Here is a 23,058-nt window from a genome sequence, read left to right on the forward strand (position 1 = left end):
AGAGTTTTCGTCCTGTCACCTTGTGCCCAGGCCAAAGCCAGCAACTCAGGAAGGAAGAAAGGCACATTTGTTAACCCACGAAGTGCTTCAGAGTTCTAACTCACAGTTTGGTATTAAGGACTAAGATATACAAGGACAAGTTTGACTTACTCTTGGCAAACTGAAAGTCCTAGATCAAAAGTGAAAAGATGTATTTAAGGAGGTGCTGGTCGAGGTGGCAAATGCACCCCAGGACAGCTTTTCCTGTGGTGCTTGGAAATATGCTGGAAACATGTCATTTCTTACAGCTCACACACAGAGTGGGAGAATTTTGAATTGATATTAAATATAAAAGCAAATAGCTCTGGAAAATATGCTTCTTCAAGCCCTGCATTAATGAACTACACATTTAATTGTTATTTACAAATCCAAAATATGAAAGAGGAATCCATGGTGTTTCTAAGTTGTAGAATTCCAAGCAATTCCTCATAATGATCAATGACTAATTTCACATGTAGGAAACATTTCTAGCTTTCTGTTGAAATGGTTTCTCTTTCACCAGAACTTCAAACTTTGCTCTGTTTCTCTTTCTCATAAACAAAAATGATTTTTGTGGACATAGGCAAATATTTCCTTAAAACTCCACATGCTTTACATTATTGCCTAGCTATGTCAGGACAAAATTGCCACATTAAAAAGCATGAAGATCAAAGGCATTTTTATAAGCTGATTACATTTTTTGCTTGAAATTGTAAACTGTACTAATTCAAATTTCTTGATGTTTGAGATGACTAAATAACTTTTCTTTAAAAATATGTGTGTCGAGTGATGAAATGGTTCAGCGAGCAAAGACTCTTCCTCAAGCCTCCTGGCCGGAGCTTGATCCTCAGAACCCACATGGCAGAAGGAAGGAACTCACTTCTGAAAGTTACCCTTTAACTGGGTGCACACACTCCCATGCACAAGTGCGTACACACACACACACACACTTCTATGCATCATTTCTTCCTTTACCATTTTATTAGTATATAAAAATGAATAATGTGTGAAATTAAATGGTATTTAAAATCGTACATAGTTTTTAAGCTATCATACTTTTTCTTTCTATAGGACTTTCCTATAGGGCAATAAAAGGAGTGCTGGTGGCTGTCATGTGCAGAATTGTGTCTTCTGCTTCAGTTTTGGATTAAATAGTGGAAAACACTACACAAAATTACTAGCCCTGTTAAAAGTTCTACCTGATAATAGCTAACAAGACATGTTATAATGTATAACAAAGTTTAGATATTGATAAAATAGATTGGGGTTAAGGATTAAAATTTTATAATTTTGACCATGGAACTTGCTTTTCTCTTGTGCTCATGACATTATAAGTTTTTTTTTCTTTCACTTGCACTCTGTAGACAACAAGAGCATCATTGGGTTGTTTTGAGTCAATGAATTTGAGTAGCAGCTTGTGGTTCTGTGAAAATCGCTAAACTATAAATTGGAGAACAAGACAGTTTGGGCCATATCTTTTTAAGTGAAGAAAAAAAAAGATGACCCATTTACTTAGTTAATATGTGTGGGTGTATGTATGTGTACAACGCATGTGCACATTTGTATATGTGAATGTGGGCGTGGCATGCATGAAGAGGTCAGAGGACAACCTTGGGATGGGCTTTCCCCTTGCACCATACTTGTTTCCTTATTGTTTATTCACTGTATACATTAGGTTAAGTGGCTTACAGATTCCAGGGATTCTCTCATCTTCACCTTCCACCTCACTGTCGAAGTGTGCTGTTGTTATTATAGACACTCAGTCTATGTGTTAGACTTTTACATGGGTTCTAGAGATTTGAATTCAGGATTTCATACTGGTGTGTGGCAAGTACTTTTATCTACAGAGCCGTCTCCTCAGCCATATATATGTCAGCCCCTTAGCACTGGCATTATTACTAACATTGTCTCACCCTGTCCGGATTAAGCCAGTGTTTTCAAATGCCTTAAGCCTTAATAGCATTCATTAAGAAATGGGTCGATGAAATGAACCAAATTTTTTGAAAGAAGAGAGGTGGTAGGTAGTATTTTAAAAGTAGTTAGCATGGTGGAACGGTGGCTCAGAGGCTAAAAACACTATTGTTCTTGCAGAGGACATGAGTTTTGTTCCTATTACCACATTAAATGGCTTACAAGTGCCTGACAATACAGTTTCAGAGCACTGGGCACAATTTGTCTTCTGCAGGCACCTATGAGTGGGTACACCCCTCACATACAAATTAAAAAGAATCTTTAAAAGTGGTGTCTAACATTCATGGCCATCAGAGAAATGCAAACTTAGATTGCTTTGAATCCCATCTCTCTTGATTCAGGACCACTACCCTCAAGAAAATTGATAGCAAAAGTTGGCTAGCGTGTGGGATAAAAAGACGGACTCTATAGTGATGAGGATATAGGCTAGTACAGCCTTTACGGAAATCAGCATGTAGGCTTCTTAAACATGTAAAATTAAAATTACCAGATGATTCAGCTGTGCCATTCCTGGGCATCTTCCCAAACTCCCAGTTTACCACAGAGATGCACATAGCACCCTCATGTTATTGCTGCACATGTCACAATAGCAAAGAAATGGAACGAGTCATCAACAGATGAAGGGATAATAAAATTGTGGCACATATACACAGTGCATTTTACTAAGTTGTAAAGAAAAATGAAAATTTCAGGAAATTGGATGGATCTGAAAAATATTATTTTATATTATATTAAGCTGAGTGACACAAATTCTGAAAAATCAAAAACAAAAACAAAAAGCAAACATGTTCTCTATCATATGGAGATCACATATATGCACATATATGTGAGTGTATGTACAAGAGATGAAGGGAAGGTGAAAGGTAGTGCTGAGAAAGCAGGGTACGAAGGGAAAAGAGGACAAAAGGACACATGTGATATGGGGCAGGGGAACGATCCTAGGGCTGGGAAGGAGTACGGGCAGAAGAATCAACCAAAATGTTTGAAAATGCCACAATAGGGCTGGAGAGATGTCTCAGAGGTTAAGAGCGCCGTTTGCTCTTCCAAAGGTCCCAAGTTCAGTTCCCAACAACCACATTATACAGTGGGAAAATGAGTAGGGCATGAGGACTGGCCTCTCTCATTTGACGTCAGAGTGAACATCTGTGCTCTGGGGTCATGGCAGGCAATTTTCTCTTCAGTAAAATGTAAACTGAGCAAAAGAAATTCTACAACTGTCAGTAAAGCAGTTAAAATGTCAAGACTGGCCACGCACTGGCCATTCATAAATAAGCACAGACTAACAGAGTGTGGCACACTGTTGAGGCTCTATGTTGAGCATCTTCTATCAGTTTTAGGGAGGATCTGTTCCGAACTCTCCTTGAAAGCAATCAGGTATAAGACTGGGTATCCTTCTGCCTCCCCTCAGCTCCTACCCCTCCAGGAGTGGACGCTTTCCACACTATCTGCTTTATCTTTACTCTGGTAATAATCAAAATAGTGGAAGTTGAGTGCAACTCACTGAGTTGGAGCTATTGTTGCTACTTTGAGCTGAAGTAATGTATATATGACTTTTAATACTATAGCAATGACAAACACTGAAGGTTAATTACTTCTCCTCTTTGCAAGCCCTCCAACCAACGACTGGCTGTTAACACAGTGCAGAGTCCATGTTGGTGGATTCTCATGGTCCCCTAGGTTGGTGAGGATGTACTTACTGGTGATTTCCAGAGGTTCCTTAGGTTGTTCAGGATGTACTCCAGGCTGTTCTGCCCTGACTTGCTTAACAGATTCTAGTTTTTATTACCATTATTAGTATCTTGGTGGCACCAGGCAACTCAAGGAGCTCCTCAGTGGGAGCCGAAGGCAAACTATCTTACCTTCCTTCACGTAGCCTTGTTGGTGTTGGCAGTTATTCTGCCTAGCTAGACTGATTCTGTCGCTCCAGTTACACGTTTCACAAGTAAAGCATGCTCTTGTCCTGTTATCTGAATCTTACTCTTTCTCCATAAAAGCACAGTTAAAAGTGATTAACCTAACATCTGCATTTTAAAGCATCCTTAAGATAAACAACAACAGCAGAAAAGGTCAGAGGCAGAGAAAGCTTGGGACAACTTCCTGGAACAAAACAAGGGCTCTCACTAGCATCATTCTTGTTCATGTAGTTCTGGATAGCTTTGTCAGAGGCAAGAGGAAAAAAAACAAACAAACAAAAACAAAGAAAACAAAACAAAACAAAACAAAGGCAAACAGATCAAGGAAGAGAAAGTGAAATTATCCTTGTTTGAGGATGACATGATTGCTTATGAAGAAAACATTACAAAATCCACCAAAACTAGTTGGAACTGATATATGAATTCAGTAAAAGTGTACAGCACAAAATCAACAAACATTTCTATGTATCAGTAATAAATGGTTGATTTTTTTCTTTTAGGAAAATATTCTTTGAGGAGCGGTAGGAACTACACTTCATCGTGGGGACAATGAAAAGTACTTTGAATGTAGTTAGGGATTATGCTAGCTTAGGAAAGAGGTGGCTGCAGGTTCTTCTCCAAGGTGCATGACTTCATTAGCTGTGAGCAGTTGGCTAGGTTTCCAGGACCAGCCATACTTTCTGTCTTGCTGAGTAGGTCTTAAGGCCAACTAGAGATCTGTTGGTTACTACCAAGGTATGTGGGCTACTTCTGAACCCTTAGGGTTATCATACCATATGGTTTATAGGCACCATAGCTGGATAAGATTGTTGGTGGGATCCTGTCTAGAACACTATATCCAAATTCTCAGATACAAACTTTACTGACGTAGTAAACAAGAGGCAGCAAGATGGCTTAAAGGGTAAAGGCACTGCCAGCAAGGCTGAAGACTCGAGTCCCATACCCAGGACAGACTTGGTAGAAAGAGAAAACTGACTCTAGAAAGCCGTCTTTTGACCTCCACACATGCACATATGCATGCACCCACAAAAAAAAAAATAGACACAGAAATGCAATTAAAACACTTAATGAAAGAAGTAAAAGATATCCTCCAGGCAAATTATAAAACAATGGAAAAAACTATAGAGTCTACAAGGAAACAACACAATTCCATGCTCATCCACCAGAAGCCTTGATAACATGTTCATCCACACGAACACAGTCTGTAGGTGGACTGCAACCATGAGTTGCAGAACAATGACAATTATCATAGACAAAGAATGAGTGAAAGAAAAAAGATAAAGACAGAACATGCATGTGAAAAGCTAGGGCTTTGTAATACTTGATTTCAAAATAGACTGCAAGGCTAGAATGAACAAACCACCATGATTCTGACACAAAGCAGACGTAAGCCAACGAAACAGAACAGATTACCTTCCCCTCCACATACACAGAAAGTCAACCCATAGCTACAGCTAACTGATTTTGGCAAGTGACCAATTGTGTATATCAGAGAAAGAGTTGTCTCCTCAAGTGATGCTTATATGAAAACTGGAGAGGGAGGCAGAAAAATGTCACTAGATTCCCATCTCTCAAGATGGACAAAAATGGACTCAAAATGATCAAAGAATCTAATAAGGACTCTATGCTTAGAAAATACAGGAAAAGCACTTCATGACATTGTAGCAGGTGAAACCAAGGTCATGTGGTGGTTTGAATGGGAATGCTCCCCATTCATATATTTGAGTGCTTGGTCTCAGTTGGTAGAACTATTTGGGAAGAATCAGGAGGTGTGGCTTTATTGCAGGAGGTGTGTCCCCAGTATTTGAGGTTTCAAACTGTCAAGTCATTCTCAGTGAGCTCTCTCTGTCATATGGTTATTGTCTCAATATGTAAGGTCTCAGACAATTCCAATTACACCAATATGACCAGGGCACACTACATAATAGCAGACCTCATAAATAAGCACACATGTCAAACAACACCTTTAGGAAAATGTAAAATGAATTTTAAGATGGCTGCAAGCATCACCTGCTTTTAATCATATAAATTTCAGACAAATGAAGAAACACGGAGAAACATAATAAATATTGAGGAGAATATACAATCCATTGCCAGTGTTAACCGGTTCTTTAGAATTAGTCTGGTCCTGGGTGGTAGCCACATCCTCATACAAATGGCCAAGACTCTAGATTTCTACAGATGAGAAACCCCATTAAGTGAAACATCTAATGTTAGTGCATTTTATGCCATTAATGCTGTATTTCAATCAAAATATGAAAAGAATAAATCCTATCCACACTGAAATGGCAGAACTTGTAGTGCCCAGATTAAAAAATGTATGTAGCATCTTTATATTAAATTATACATGAAGGATTTAAGACCACCAAGGGCACAAAGATAGTGTGACATTGCACAGGGCTCTACAGGTCATTAAATAACCTCTATAAAATGGTAAGCAAAGAAAGATTATCATTAATAATAGAACAATTTCCATTAGAGTCTGCCTATTATCACAAGTTACTATTGATGGTCTTTCGTACTGTATCCCAAATCAACATTATGCACGTCTTTTATTCCCTGCATACATAGCACTCTTAGTGTTGTAGAGTTTCCTCTCATTTTACTGCTTAAGTGTCTACACCCCTTTACTAAAATGGAAACCATTTAAAGAAGTGGGTAACATATTATTTCTCTAGATTTTTTTTCTGTTTGGCATAGTTCATGGTACATAGTAGATACTGAGTAGATGTTTAGCAGCAAATGATCTGAATATAAGTGATAATGGGAAACTTAACTCCTATCTATGTAAAACTAAAGCCAGGCACATCTGCTATTTCAACAGCGTGCTTTCATTCTTCTTAAATCCCAGGGAATCTACCACATCTCAAATTCTGAGTATTCTTTTAGTCCCATTTTAGAACTGCCTTTATTTTAAAGACAGGAAAACAAACAGTCCGAACTCATTTCTCTATGTTAAGCTAACATGGGGATTAAAAAAATAATATGGCTCTGTGATTTTCACAGAAGTAGCAGAGCTTATTTTGGAACTGTGTGGACTTTAGATATTTGAAGCAGCAATTACTCCCCCATAAATGTTACCTTTTAGAGTCAAATACTATTTTGCTACTGCAGGTCACATTTTACTTAAAGGAAAAGGTCTTTTATTCAGAGTTTCCTGCACTGTGTTATTCTGTGTGAGAACTCTCCTTTTCATTTGCATAGATGGCACTGGAAGTCATCAGGGCAACAAGGACAGCAATTGACCCTCCATTAAACATTAGGCTCACCATGCTTTACATCACTGAACATCCACAAACTATGATGGAGCGATTTTATACATCTGTAGCTCTGCAGATCATCGCATCGCCACAGGCAACATCTTATCAATCTATCCATCCATCTATTATCAACGCTTAGAGATTTTCTAACGAGTATGTGGTGTGGTCAAGATGATAATACCAGAAAACCCATCTCCACATTTTACACTCTTGAGTCTTTAAAGTTCTGTAACAAAAATTCACGGTCCATAATTATGGACTCATGGGCTGTTTTAGTGAACTACTTATGCAAATATTTGTGAAAAATAAACAACATGCATTTTCAGGGTGATGCTCCAGCAAATAGTATCAAGAGGATACAGCTAAGACTCCAATAGTCATTCTTGCATACTGAATAGATGGCTGCCAATGCTCAGGTCATGTTTGGCAACACTGACTGCTGAGTCTGAGGTTGTTTACGACTTACCATGGTTTTGGGCTTGGTTCCAGAATTGCTCGCTGGAGTAGCTGACAGATGGGTGGACCCGGTGTTAGAGCACAGATTCACCTGTGTGTGATTTCCTGAGGTACTGTCTGTTCCACTTTCACATCCCGATTCTGGATCCTGTTTATAAAAAAAACAAATGCACAGCCATGAAAAAAGGCACAAGAGTGTCCCTACGTGTACATTTCCTGCCATCTGCAGCCTTCACGCCCAGTAATTCACTTGCCTCACATAGGTAATGAGCTGCCTTCCAGGCTCTGTCACAGGACCTCGTGAATACCAAAGAAAAACTTTCCCATTTTAGTTCACAATGTAAGTAATGCTTTTGCCCTACAGTATAAACCAGGAATAGTAATGAAACTAATTTTCCACAAATAGAACATTATGTTATAAGAGATATAGTGGTAAATGAGTATGAATAGTGACAACTACTTAAGAGGTGTGTGCACGCATACACATATGTGAGTTCATGTGTGTCCACACGTGGCTTTATGAAGCACATGATTATAGTCAAACTTCTTGGGCCTGGAATAACTTCCAATTAGACCATTTTTATGTCTTTGCACGGGAAACAAAAACATATATTATTCTAAGTGAAATGTGACTCACTTGAATTTCAAATTGAATAACATGAAATGGATACCAGCAAAAAAAAAAAAAAAAAAAAAAAAACAAACAAACCAGGTAGTTTATGACATTAAATGTATATTTATGAGCAGTAGACAGTTCATTTTTTTTTGCTATGTTTTTTCCATGTGTGTGTGTGTGTGTGTGTGTGTGTGTGTGTGTGTGTGTAGCAGAAGCCTTTTGCATTTATTTTGCCTTCCTATTCGTGACTTAATGAAGTAGTTAACATGGTAATCTTTTATTTTTCTAACCACACAATAATAAGTATGAGGTGAAGTAATTATTTTTTTTCAATACATCCGTCTTGTGTTGGTAGTTTGCACAGACCACACTTTACAGCTATATCTGATTCAGCTCACTCTTCCTGTGTGGAAGGTGTTATTATCATCAGCGAAGAGACAAAGGCATCCAGACTCAAGGCAGCTCTCTGGACTAAACTCACATTCCAGGTCAGAGCTGGTATTAAATCTTGGGTCCTGACCTCAAAGCTCAACCTCATAACTTAAGGTCTGTGCTGTTTTGCTGAGGGCCTGAAACACAACTAAAGAAGCAGTTCATACAGCTGTGGATCTGAAGCTTACTAGAAATCCCTCTCTCCACTTCTCACTGTGAGAAATCATGGGTCATCTCTTCCAACGTCCCTCGCTCATTCCTCCCCATTTAACCATTACCCCCATTACACTGGCTACTCTTGCTTTTGTCATGTGTCCGATGCTGTACAGTACTACTGGACTTTTGAGTATCATTGCTACCCTATGCTTTCACTGTGTCTGGCAGAAGGAATGCATGCAGCTCAGAGGAGTTCTTCCTGTGGTGGGTTATCTAGGATGTTACGTGCCATAGAAAAGGTCTGTATACCAGTCAACCATTGCACGATATAGTGGGAACCCAGTGATTTATCCTTTACACAGATATTCATATGACACAATAAAGCTTCACTGGTGATATTCACTATGGAGATGATAACGGAGGCCAGATGATTCCTATGGAGAATATTCAAAGTGATTCAATAGGAAAACTTAAATCAAGAATCTGGATAGAAGATATAAAAGGAAGAATTAGGAAGAGGGGGTATTAATGTCCACAAAATGTAGTAGATGAGGAGGTAATGGGAGAAGCAGCAGCCATCAAATGAGTAGCCTATGTATTTCTTAAGCTTCTCTATGGTGAGGCGGAAGTGTCCTAAAGGATTATTAATATCCATTTGGTTACACATTCAGGCAAAAAACAATTGGTGGTTCAAACCCAGAATATCTTGCTATTGAGAAGAAAAGACCTTGGAAAGATTTACAATGTGTAAGAATGAACGTTGGCTTTTCTGAAAGATGTGGAAGTGACTCTTGCAAGCTGTGTGCCTCTTGGCAAACATCTCACTCCCCACCTGTGGACCCTAGCAAATCCCTCATCTCTCCTGAGGCTCAAGGTGCTCATCATCAGATGAAGAGAATGAAGGAAGCAACACACCAAAGCTTACCATGCACCGACTAGTACTGTTTTCTCCTCCAGCCCCACCCCCATCTCCCACCTGGCACCCATTCTAAGAGATCGCATCATTAGTTTAGCCTTAAGGGACTGTCACACAATGGAGGCTCAAGGTCAATGTTTTGGGTGACAAAATAAATCAGATCATGGAGTTGGGAGAATCTACCAAGGCACAGCCAGTTTATTAGGTTTTCTCTAAGCAGCTTCATCAAATCTTTCCTGCTTCCTTTAAGATTCGCTTCACACAAACACTGTTCTGTACCATCCCAGTCTCTGGTTCCATTTATACACTTTATTATATAAAACATTCATTCTGGGAATTTCCTAAGTGTTCTTATATAGGGTGGGTAGGTTAGGGGAGGAGTCATTGTTTCACTGTGTGCCATGTTCTTCCTTCTAAAGTAAAATACATGGTGGAGCAGTGGGGTGGGGTTGAGGAAATTTCTCCCTTGTCTCTCTCTGGGTTAATGCTCCTTGGTGAATGATCAAGGTCATATTCATGACACCAGAAGGCTTTCGTTCCCTGGCACAACTGTCAAAAGCAGTCGAGAGTGCAGGTGAAATAAATGTTACCATTAGCTTTAAACACTCAAAAAGCAAAAACCAAACCAAACCAAATCCAACAAAATAAAAAACAGAAAGACCAAGAGTGACCCAGAAACTGTAAAGATTGACAAATAGTTTTGAGGCGCAGGGACACATATTGTTCAGTGTTTGATATGAGCGTAGGGTGAAACAGAAGAGAATCATCACTGACCAAGCGTACTCTGGGCTTGATCCATGCAAGTCTGCTTATGTATGTTAGCTCATTTGTCTCCCTAGTAAGCCCTTAGTTAAACAGTGAATCTTTGTGTGTATCCATCTCTCTCACATGATCCTACAGTTGAGAGCTTAGACAATTTTCTTATGGCTTTGACTAGTCAGTTATAAAACTTAGATCTAAAACAGTCACTAACTGTTCGATCACCTTCAGTCATTAACATTCCTAATGTTTCTGCTGACATAATTTGTTTTACTCCAACTGTATTGATAAACAGAGAGTTTACAAATGGCCAGTCTGGGCTATGTAGCGAGTTTAAGGGCAGCCTGGACAACTTCTTTAGTCTGTGTCTCAAAGTAGAAACAGGGCTGGTGATATATAGCAAAGTTGAAGATTGTCTGCTTAGTGTGGCCCAGGCCTGAATGAAGGTCATCTCAAGTTTTTTGAAAAATAAAACTAAACTAAAAAACTTAACAAACACTAGTCACTACAGCCAAACAGATGCAGAGGGACACTCTTCCACCAGGAGAAAGAGTAGGGAGCAGGGAGCTCACAGGCACATGCCGCCGCAGGTTCGTTGGCGTGCTGGATGGAGAGGAGGCCGTGCTGAGAGCATTCTCGATGTCTTGGTCTAGTTGGTCCAGTTTCATAATTAGCAGCACCATGGAATCCAGCCGTGTCCTGTCTCGATCTTCCCTTGTTTCCTGAGGAACAGAACATGCTGTTACTAAATCTGAAAGGCCATTCCTTGGAAAGAATAAAAAGTCCCCTGTTCTTCACGGTGACAAAAAAGGACACTGGATAATGGGCAGTCTTCTGTTTGACACGGAAGGGAAGGTCTGGTCTGGGTCATCAATAGTCCCTTCATGGAGAAGATGCTGATCTAGTGCCAAGGGTGCATTTTACATGAATATTCAACACATGAAAAAGAAATAGAAGGACTATGAGTACTTATATACATTTCCAGCTTCCTAATTAATTATTAGTGGGAGAATTTATTTATGAGTTTTATTTTTAGAGTATAAATTTATTTTGTATGATTCTAATCATTGTGAATTTGTACCTAAGAATGTATGTGAGAGAATAGTTGCACCAGAATAATTTTAATTAAGTGAAATACTGTGGAAAAAAATGAAGTTAGGCCAAGTTTTTTTTTTGCTTGCGTCGTGGGTAGTTCTCCGCATGCAGCACTTACCTATTACTGTTTCGAGCTATGATACTGTTACGATTCCTTTTTAAATCTCTTATTATTTTTCCACACACTTAAAAACACACCACACCAGGCCCCCGCACCAACCAAGGACAATGCATGTGAGAACCTAGACTCCCTGTGCAGATCTAGCCAGTGGACAGCTCATTCTCCATGGTTGTGGGGAGAGCAGGGAAGTGCCTTTGACATGAACTCTGGTGCCCCAGATTTGATCACTGCTCCTTGGCAGGTAGAACCTGTGGGCACACAGAGGAAAGGCATGCAGGCTATCCAGATGGCCCCCTCAACCTATAGGTCCCCTCTCCCCCTGTCAAAGGTCTAGGGGAGGGGAATAGGACAGAAGAGGGAAGGAGAGTGGGAATGGAAAGATACAAACAAGGAGATAACAAATGGGATGTAATATAAATAAATTATAATAAATAAAAAATAAAGTGAATAAATAAATTTTTTAAAAAGAGAACAAATAGACTCCATAGTGATGTGTGTGTGCGTGTCACACATGCGTGTGCACACACACACAAACACTTATCTCCAAAGCTTTTTATCTTGACTATGCTGAGATTTAGACATATTTGGAATGACATATTTGATTTAAAGCAGTAACTAAAATGTCTATTGTCCTTGTAAAATTACTTGGACACAACTCTATAGAGTTCCTGTGTGGTCAAATAAAGTCAGTTAGTATTAGGAGTCTCAACCTTGTGTGCTATGCAAAGGGTCAGGGCTGAATAGGATATTGAGTAAAGAAAAATAAAGAACCATGTAAAACATAGACCACTTCTTTAGGAGGACAGCTTGGTGAGAGATGCAACGGACTTAGGTCCAGTTCTCTCAGTGTAAAGCTTCAATTGTGACTCAGGTTGCCAACTTCCCATATTTGTTTGCTAAGAACCAACTTTAAAAGGACTGATCATGGCCACACTCAAGGAAGGGAAGCAAGGTCATACTGGGACCTAGATGCGTCCACAGAGGATGCCAGGCTGGGGCTTTGTTTCAGTAACAAGTATCACTAAATGATGAAAGTAAAGAATAGGACTCTGAGATTTTTGTCTTGTTGGGGCCCTCTTCTCCCCTCTTCTCTCCTCTCCTGTCTGTCACTCTCTCTTTGAGTACACGTGGTAGGTGTACATGTTAATGTGGATGTATGCACACATGTATGAGGGTACATGTGCACATGGGTGTAGATGAGTATGGAAGCTTAAGATGGACATTAGATGTCTTCTTTGGTGACCCTTCACCTTTGTTTTTTGAGATATGGTCTTTCACTGAACCTGAAACACATTAATTTTTGTAGACAGACTTGGAAATGAAATTTAAAGGTCCATTTGTCTCTGTATTCCAGAGAGAAGCTTGCTAAGAATCTTGGATTTTATATGTTCTGGGGATCCAAAGACCCCATCCCCAGGTTTGTGCAGCTGACATTTTACCAACTGAGCCACCTCTCAAGTTCTGGGCATTTCTTTTAGTTCTTTTAAGTTCCCAAGAACAAGGATGTCTTGGGTTAATCTAATTCTATAGATATATTCCTTAAAAAGGAATCTAATTCTATGGGTGTATTCCTTTAAAAGCCAAACAAAAATGGCTTTTTGATACAGAGAACAACATTTCGGAGGATAAATATTTGATTTATTATATTAAATTGGTCTAAGACTCAACTACTAGTTATCTTAATTTCTTTTCTAGTTACAGTGATATGTTGACAAGACCAATTTAGGAGAGAAAGGGTCCGAATTACAGGAAGTTGAGGAATATGAAGCTGATAATCATACGTATCTATAACCAAGAGCAGATGGCAGTGAATTAGCGCACATGTGCCAGTGCTCAGATTTCCTTCTTTACTCTTATACGGTCCAGAATCTTCTGCCTAAGGAATGGTGCTACCCTTGGTTGGTATGTCTTTGCCCTTCAATTAACTTCATCAAAGTAATCTCCATCAGATATGCCCAGAGTCTTTTTTATAGTTTTGTCAAATTGATGGTAATTAATTTGAACATTTTTATTTTATTAAGGATTTTATACACAGTAAAATTTCATAATACCCCATTCTTCCCACCAAGCCCTTTTTATTATCCACAGCATTCTTATATACAATTCAATATCTTTCTGTTTTTATTTTTGCTTTTGTTTTGTTTTGAGACAAAATTTTATCATGTAGACCTGGCTGGCTTGGAACTCAAAAACCCACCTGTGTCTGCTTTCCTAGGGAAGTGCTAGGATTAAATGCATGTGCCGCTATGCCAGTTCATTTTATTATTTTTATTTTTCTGATAACCCATCTAGTCAATCTACCCATCCATGTATAGATGTGATCCAACCAAAACTAGATATTCTATTTTTGAAAACAGAAAATTTCCTTGGTTTAAAATATGAATACAAAATGAAGAGGCTAGTTCTTTTCCCACAAAAACAGACTTTAAAATTGAATTGATATTTTGGAATATCTTCTAATTTCTTCAGGAAACTATGTAACTCTTATGATTTGATTTATTTTCATTGCCCCTTTCTTGAGGAACAGTTAATGACTGATGGAAAACCATGAACCACTGGGTTTAAAAGTATCTGTATACACAAAAATGAAATCTTAAGCTTTATATTTCATCCAATAATGATTTTGTTACATACAAAGCTGTTCTTTTCATAGTGAAATCCTGCTTATAACCTGAAATAAAGGTTCTGGAAGTATTATAGATCATTGCATCAAATTTCTTATGAGTCCTCCCAAAATTGGGGAAAAATCTTACTATAGCATCATTGAGTGAGTCCCTTAATTACTGTATTCCTTATATAATGTCCACCAATTTTGAATCTAAGTCACATTTGGGAAGGTGAATATTTGGGCATCTCTGTGTCCACATGTGGCTTTCTTTGGCTGTCACTCACATCTCAATTATAACAGCCTCAAGGCCAGATTCGAGTTTTCTACTTAGCAGAAATGGAATCAAGTCCTACACTCCAGAAGCAACAAATTTTCAGGAAAATCAGAGAGATCAATACAGCCAAGAAATAATAGCACACAGGCCTTGGAACATAGAAGCTCACAGCTTTCCGGCTACTGGTTAAAGTTGGATGCAGCAGTGCATCCGCCAGAACCCTGGACTCACCAGCGATGGTCTCAGAAACAATTTGTCTTTGAATCTGCTGGACATTAAGATTATGCTCTAAGAATTATTTTGATAGCTATTGGCCTGAGCATAAAATTATTCCAGTGATTTGCCAGGAGGGAAAAACCAACCAGTCTTGCCCCACGGTGTTCTCTTACAAAGTTATGCCTATGTCCCTTCTCTGTCCTCCGTGGCTACTTTCTTACTCACCATCTATTACAGTCACTTTGAAATGCCAAGAGTTTTTATGCCACATATTCATAAAACCACCCAAAACAGAGTTACCAAAACCCTGATGCTTTGTATAAATATCCCTGTCCATATTTTTAAAGCTCAATTTTTAACATCTCAAGAAATTCTACTTTTTCATACATTCAGGGCCAAACTCCAGCAAATAGTTCATGTCTGAAAATACAATGGTGTCTTTGCAGATTGATGCTGGACTTTTTGACTTCTTTAATGGAGATTTAATTTCATTCTGTTACTATGGTCCATGAATAACAGTTTTTATCATATGAAGTTATTTATTTATGAATTTAGTTTTTCTGGAACTTCACTCCTCAATGCAAAGCTAGTTGTGATAAGTTTGCCTCCCCTACATCTACCTTTCCTTTTTAAAGTGTTGTTATAGCTATTTTAAGTGAGGCATCATTAAAGGGACTGAATATCCATCAGCAAAGAAGACAGCACTCCTGTTACCCTGAATGTTATAATCAGCCCTATGGAAACAGACAATAAAAATGAACAGATCCTTGAATAGCTTCAAATAGAAAGCAGTGTAGGAACTTAAAAATAGAATAATGAGATAAACAGCTACAGCGTTCCTGTCTACCTATATATGTCCACAACATATAAATATATAAGACAATTAACATATATTAATTGATATACAATGTGTTAACCAATATATCAATGTATAATATAGAAAACTAATATCCAACATACTACAAAAATATGTAATACGGTCAGGAAAAAGCTTTCTGTGGAAATTGAGAGGCCAAGCAGAATGGGATGAGAGGAAGTGCAGATGATGAGAGGGTAAAGATAGAGACAGAGGATGGAGGGAGGTGGAGAAGGAGAAAGACGCAGGAGGGGAAGAGTGGAGAGTGGAGGGAGGATAGTATTCCTAGCGGAATATAGAGTGATACAAAGGTAGTGAGACTACAATGAAATCAGTCCATAAAACACCAGGTTTGGGAGAATGGAGGTAGGGGAGGAGTAGGGCAAGGGAGCGGGAGCACCTGTACAAATCAGAGTCTGCTTGGAAGGTCATTGTAAAGAGGCAAACTTACTCTTAGTGCAGCAGAGCTCATTGAAAGGACACAGGGAGTGATGCACTGTGTTTTATAAACTCTTCAATTTATTTTTAAATACGGTCAAAGAAAGATAAGTAGAACCTCAAGCACATTTGATGCCGAGCAATGCCACACGATTAATAAGTGCCATTATTCTAAGGACTCTCTCTTCTAGTTCTTGCTTTCTTGTGCTGAGGTCTGAACTATATACACAGTGTACTGTTTATAAAGAGACAACAGGGTATCTATAAGAAAGACATACATATGGTGACTTTGAATGTGAAAAATAAGATCAACAAGCAACAAAGAAGGCCTCATGAGATTAAAAAGCCAATGTACGGCAAAGAAAACAGCCACGTGAAGAGATGGTCTACAGAATGGAAGATAATCTTTGCCAGATATACATTCAGTATGTAATTAATTATAGAATACACAAAGAAGGTAAAAACTAAACAACATGAAAACAAACATTTCAATCAGAAAGTGTGCTATGGAACTAAACACAGAGTTCTTAAAAGAAGAAACAAGTGACTAGTACACATTCTGAAAAGAGTTCAAGATCCTCACCTATTAGGGCCGCACAAATTAAAACTATGTTGAGATACTAGTGGCATGGCTATCATCAAGAAAACAAATAGCAGCCCATGATGTAGGGAAAGTGATCTCTTATGCACTCTAAGTGGGAGTGTAAATTGATTCTGCAACTATGTAAATCAGGGTGGAGATTTCTCAAAAAGCTCAAACTGGAGCACTCCTATCCAACTATACCAACCCTGGCCATACACCCAAAGGACTCTCTATTCTACAGTAGAGACATTGCAATATATATATATATATATATATGTGTGTGTGTGTGTGTGTGTGTGTGTGTGTGTGTGTGTGTATTTGTTGCTGCTCTAATTACAATACTTAGGAAGTGGAATCTACTCAGATGTCTGTTAACAGGTGAATGGGTAATTAAAATATGGAACATATCCATGGGAACATTTTATTCAAACATAAAGGAAAGTGAAACTATATATTTGCAGGCAAATGGGTGGAACTGAAAAAAATGTAGTAACTGAGGCTACACATGTGTAAAAAGACAAATATTATATGTTTTCTGTTTTAAGTGCATCCTAGATTCCCATTTTTGCGTGTGTATTTACTAGAGAATGAGTCTCGGTAGAGGTAGTGAAACCACAAGTGAGCTCAACACAAGACAAAAAGGCTTTGGGCCGCAGGGGAGGGTAGCAAGCATGTGTAGAAGTGGGAGCAGGGATATTAAAAGTAGAGCCACATAGAGGACACAGGGACAAAGAACCAGATATAAGTATGGGCTCCAAATAAAAGTGAGTATTTAAGAAAATGCCACAAACCCTGCAACTTTGTAACTAATTAAAAAAGAGAGCGATGCGGTTCCTATGCTTTAGATAGGGGAGGGCAATCAATATGTGTTGGTAATTCTTAAGCACCTAGCTCTTCAGATAAAAACAAAGTGCACATTTGCACATCTGTTTTTCTGCTGTGTAATATTCCCTGGTCAGATTTCAAGCTATCACCTCAGCATAAGCCAAGGCTGAGGAAGAGGCCATCAAGTCTGTCATGGGGGCTGGAAATTGGGTCTGCAGGAACTGGGACTGCGGCCTAGCAAGAGGGAGATAGTTTTGAAGGAAAGCATTGACTATTAAACCCATGGGAATTATGGAAACTGAAATGACACCTTTGATCTATTTTGTGCACCTATTTTCCATCACATTTGCTTCCATTGCCAGCTAACGTATGGCCCATACGATACAGACTTGAATTAGGTGTTTTTCTTAATTATCCCCTCTTCCCCCATGTCTGCACTCCTTGCCTTATCCGTTATTTGTAAAGTTCCTTGTGCAAGTCAGATTTATATATTTATATTTTTATCAAGTCAAAATGTATTATTTAGATGTGGGAACACAGAAAGTTGAAGTCATCTTGTCTGATTTGTACCCAGCAATCATTCAATATAACTTTGCGTGGTTATATCATGTGCTATTTGCTGATTTCATACGCATACTTATGGAGCTAACATTTTTAGGATGTTGTAGAGTTGGTCTCTACCCCTCTCTAATGTCTCAGGTTCCTTTTCTAGGGCAGTAGTTCCCAATCTTTGTAAAGCCATGACCCTTTAATACAGTCTTCATGTTGTGGTGACCTCCAGTCACAAAATTACTTTTGTTGCTACTTCATAACGATAATTTCGCTCCTGTCATGAGCTATAATATGAACATGTGATATGCGGAATATCTGATGTGCAATCCTCCTGAAAGGGTCATTTGATCACCAGAATGGTTGCGACTCACAGGTTGAGAACCACTGCTTTAGGTTGAAGCCAAAGAAGTATTATCTGTTCTATGAAATTCTATGAGAACTCGGCTGTTTCCATTTATTTTTATTTTTAAAAAATTTTTAATTAATTCATTTTTACATATATATTTATATTATTACACACCTATATAATGAACTGCATACAGCAAGAAGAACCAATCTCTACTGTTTCTATTTTATGTTTTTTCTAGAGAAATGTCCCACACTTCCATTTCCTTCTTTGAGTTGGGAGAAGAATTGCAAATCAAGTCCAGGGTGAAATGTATGCCAAGTTACTACTGAGCTCCACCCTTACGCCTCACCTCCTTAAGTCACTTCTCATATGACATATTTTCAAATTGTTTCATTATTTCCATTTACTCTTCCCTGGATATGAATAATCCTGTCAACAGGACAGTTCATGATTGGTGCTCAGAATTAAACATATTGCTGTATGTATTCTGGTGTCCTGTGGCTGGAAGCATGGGCAGGGACATCCCCATGCACAGATAGCCTCAACAGTGCAGAATCTACAGCTGTTCAGAACTACCATGTGCAGAGAGAGCCACAGTTTTTTCCCCCCCTATGAGGACAAAGCACTTATTGGACTGCACTGAACTCCAGTCAGGAGTGTTGTAAATGTCTCCTTACCCAACACACACCCAGGTAGGATAGAAACAGGAGCATCCTATTGTTTTAAGATTGTAACTGATGGTCGGCCAAGTGTAGGCAGCATGTGTTGCTTCTACAGATGTTTCAGTTACCTATATCTCTCTTACACAGTGGTCAGTAGAGACCGATTGGATCAGGATAGAGCGTCTATTCAGTATGAGTTGTTGTCCGTGTTGAAAACTCAACAATGATCTTTATTTAGACCAGAAGAGATACTTGGTCTGTGGCCAGTGAGGGGACTTTGATTGTGGTGGTATGTGGGAGGATACCCATCTCCCAGAAGCTTCTGAACTGGTTAGGTTTAAGCGACAGAAATCTCCTTGATGTTGCTTTCCTTCTCTGAAGGGAAGACAAGCCCCCCTGTGTTTCCTTTTCCAAATGCCCTTAATTATGCATCAACACTGAAAGCACTCACACATGGTGGTAGGCAGGAGGTACCCACTGTCAGACATCAATACAGACTGAAGACAATATAAAGTCCAGAGAAAAAAATGTCTTCTCCTGCCCACATTGGCTCTGTTCTAATGCCAAGCATGTGGACAAGAAAGAAAAAAAAAAATCAAGAGAATAGCCAACACTTCCAAATCATGGTTACTTGGCAGAGCAGATTCAACACTGACTGAATGCTTAGTTTGTCAGGGAGCCCCCGCCTCCTGTAGATAGCCATAATCAATGCAAGGCTGGGCCAGGAAAAGGGCCACGGCTTCCTGATTCTGAATTCAAGGAGCTGGCCCAGACACTGTCTTCAGTTCCTCATGCCTCTTCCTGACTCCTCTGAGCCAGTGATACTCCTTGCTCACCCATAAAAGAAAGGGACCTTTCAGCAATAGTCTTGGCTCCCTTTCACCCTCAACTATTTGATCTGCAGCCAGCTGGAGTAGTATGGAATCTCATATTAGTGTTACATGTTTCATTTGACAATAAATTCTTCTTTCTAGACTTTCCTTTCTTAAAATAATATCCTATTTAAAGAACTAGAAAGTTATTTAATCCTGGTTTTTTTTTCTTTTGGGAACAGTGAAGATTTTCATATGGACTGACAGTCAGAAGTTGAAGATAATAAAGTTTTCCTTTGTCAGCACTTCCAGGCAAGTTAAGAGCGACAGCTTTAATTTTCTCTCTATTTTTCAATAGGAAACAATGGTCGACTTTGAGGAAATAAAGTTAAACCTGTCCTACTTGCCAGGCATCCTCTTTTCAAGCCCTAGTTCTTTGTGTAATGTCCTTCATATCATATGTGCTGAAATACTGGCAATTACAGGTGGTAGGAAAGGACAAACAACTTTGTCATTTAAAGTTACTATCAGGAAACTAGGTGTGGTATTATAACCTGGAATCCAAGCACTTAGGAGGCCCATGGCAGATGAGTGGAGAGTTTAGCGCCACACTGGGCTATACTTGCAGGTTCAACTCCAAAAAACCTTACATAGTGAGAATATGTCATGAACCACCCAGTCCAACCAACCAACCAAACAACTGACTGACTGACCAACCGACTGACCAAAACCAAGATGTAAACAAACCCTACATTGCTATAAGGAATCTTTTAACTTAGAAGCAATTATTAGGCAATAACCACAGCCTTATATGAATCATTATAGGCATGCTTTATTAATCTGCTTCTATTTATATTTATAAGTCAAGGTAAAAGAAACTGGTGTGTCCTTAGCTTGAATTTGGACAGTCACTGTTCCGGTGTGTGCATCAGAGTTTGTGGGTACAGGGCCCCCAGAAGCAACAGTGACGTTATCTGAGACCCTGTTTAAAAAAGACAGGTATTCTTGGAGCTGCTGCCACTGCTGCTGCACGTTAGTGTTTTAGAGCCCTGAAGAAGCTCAGTATTGATAGATTGAAAGAGAGAGAGAGGGAGGAAGGCATGATGGCAGAGCTGGAAAAATCTGTGTCCTCTGACTGCTACCTAATTATCCATTAATACTTCTAGGCCAGTGAGATGCTTCAATTCCACAAGTGACCTCCAAAGCTACATTTTCCATTTAAACCTACATGCATTTGGATACCTAGAATAAATGAATCTTTATTAAAACAGCACACGGACTCACATAGGGGTGGCATCATTTTATTGTTATTACTTAACAGTAAAGTGGGTAAAACTACCTGGTTATTGAATTGTTTTCCCTTCTATTTCCTGTCTTCATGCCTTCTTTCCAACAGTGAGCTTTATCTCTACAGTCCTGAAAACTTCCACCTGCTAATGGGGTGTAGACAAGGCCAAGCTACTCTGCTTTTATGAGATCCACAGTCATATTCACTACATATGTAGTGATGGTGAATACTGTTAGAGATTGCACAGAAAGACCTTCTGGCAAAAATGAGGACAATTGGAATTAGATTCCAACCAAGAGAAATTCCATAATAAAAAAATCTATTAATCCTCATAATAATATATTAAAGGAAAAAGAAAATAACTAAATGCCGGGATATTTGTAACATTCCAAATGTGCTTTAAATCACCTGCTAGTGATTAAAAACAGAAAAATACAGCCGGGCATGGTGGCGCACGCCTTTAATCCCAGCACTCGGGAGGCAGAGGCAGAGGCAGGCGGATCACTGTGAGTTTGAGGCCAGCCTGGTCTACAAAGTGAGTCCAGGACAGCCAAGGCTACACAGAGAAACCTTATCTCGAAAAAAAAAACCACAAAAAAATATTAAAAGCCACCACTAACAAAGAGTTAAATTAAGTGTTTTTCACTCAGGTAAGATACAGACACCTAGGGAAGCACTGAGGCTTACTTGCAAAACTAAGCAAAGTAAAAATGATTGCTATCACACATGCTAGACAGCGCTGTGCACGAGGTCCTGGCTTTTGCAACACTACTACAACAAAAGAAGATGTTTATGGTATAAGGAGGAAGTTTCTTGAGACCCTTGAGTGTAAATAACTAGACAATCCACACTTTACGGACACTAATCAACTCAGAAAGATGAACCCGAGAACACGCTTGTCCTTGGCTGTGAGTTATTAAGAATAACAGCATCATTGTAGCAAAAAAGCTGTAGAAAGTAACCGAAATAGAAATAAAACCCAAAAGTTTTTAGAAACCAAAATCATGAGAAAAAAGAAATGCCCAGTGAAGGCCATAAGAGAAGACTGAACAAATTGAAAGAGGTATAAGTTTTCTGGAGGGGAAATTTTCAGAAGACTTTTCAACGTCTTGTCTCATTTGTTTCTCCAAGTGGAATATCAGCCCTGCAAGGGCGGTATCAGGACCAAACATTCCTTAAAAGATCCAGGAATCATAGCACAGTAGTCTGCACAAAAGATTATACAATAAAGGTTTTTTTTTTAAATGAATAGATAAAATATTAATTCTCTTTGGATTAATTTATGAATTCAGAGTCTAAAGGAGGGAATAACATGACTTTGTGAATTGGAAGCTTACTTTGTAAAAGTAACTTTAAAAAATTTAAAACTTATTATTTTTATCTATATGAGTCTTTTGATAGAATGTGTGTATATCCTTCACTTGCATGCCTTGTGCCCTTGGAGGTCAGAAGAAGGTATTGGATCCCCTGAAACTGGAGTTGTGAGCGATGTGGATGCTGGGAAGCAAACCTAGGTCCTCTGCAAGAGCAACAAGTACCCTTAACTACTAAACCACATCATTAGTAATGTAAAAGCCAATTTTAACTCCCACAAAGAACGAAAGATCCCAAACCAAATCAAACCAAACCACCACCACCAACAAAATCAACAAAACCAAACAGAAGTACAGACAATGTATAATCATGTAATCCAGGAAGTGCATTCTTGATATTTGTGCAAATGAACTGATGCTTTTTTTTGTTGAAATATGATTTTAATAAATTTTGATCCCATTTATGACACATGCAGGTGGCTGTACTGAAGCCATTGGCATCCCCCACAATAATGTGGTATTTGGAATTTCTCTGCTCTCAAACCATTGGTTCCTACTTCTGCCAGATT

The 23,058-nt window shown here is 38.9% G+C and overlaps 1 protein-coding gene across 2 annotated transcripts in view; it reads right to left on the reverse strand.

Annotated features, from left to right (window-relative positions):
* DLC1 (DLC1 Rho GTPase activating protein) overlaps positions 1-23,058 on the reverse strand; it is a 370,802-nt gene that overhangs the window by 264,655 nt on the left and 83,089 nt on the right. For both annotated transcript variants that reach the window (XM_084758087.1, XM_084758086.1), the window contains exons 3-4: positions 11,070-11,219; positions 7,629-7,766 (exon numbers count right to left, since the gene is read on the reverse strand). In XM_084758087.1, coding sequence (XP_084614213.1) covers positions 7,629-7,766; positions 11,070-11,219 — 288 coding nt within the window. The remainder of the gene's footprint in view (positions 1-7,628; positions 7,767-11,069; positions 11,220-23,058) is intronic.

This window comes from Acomys minous, assembly GCF_964271855.1.
Source record: "Acomys minous genome assembly, chromosome: 15".
Taxonomy (NCBI): Eukaryota; Metazoa; Chordata; class Mammalia; order Rodentia; family Muridae; genus Acomys; species Acomys minous.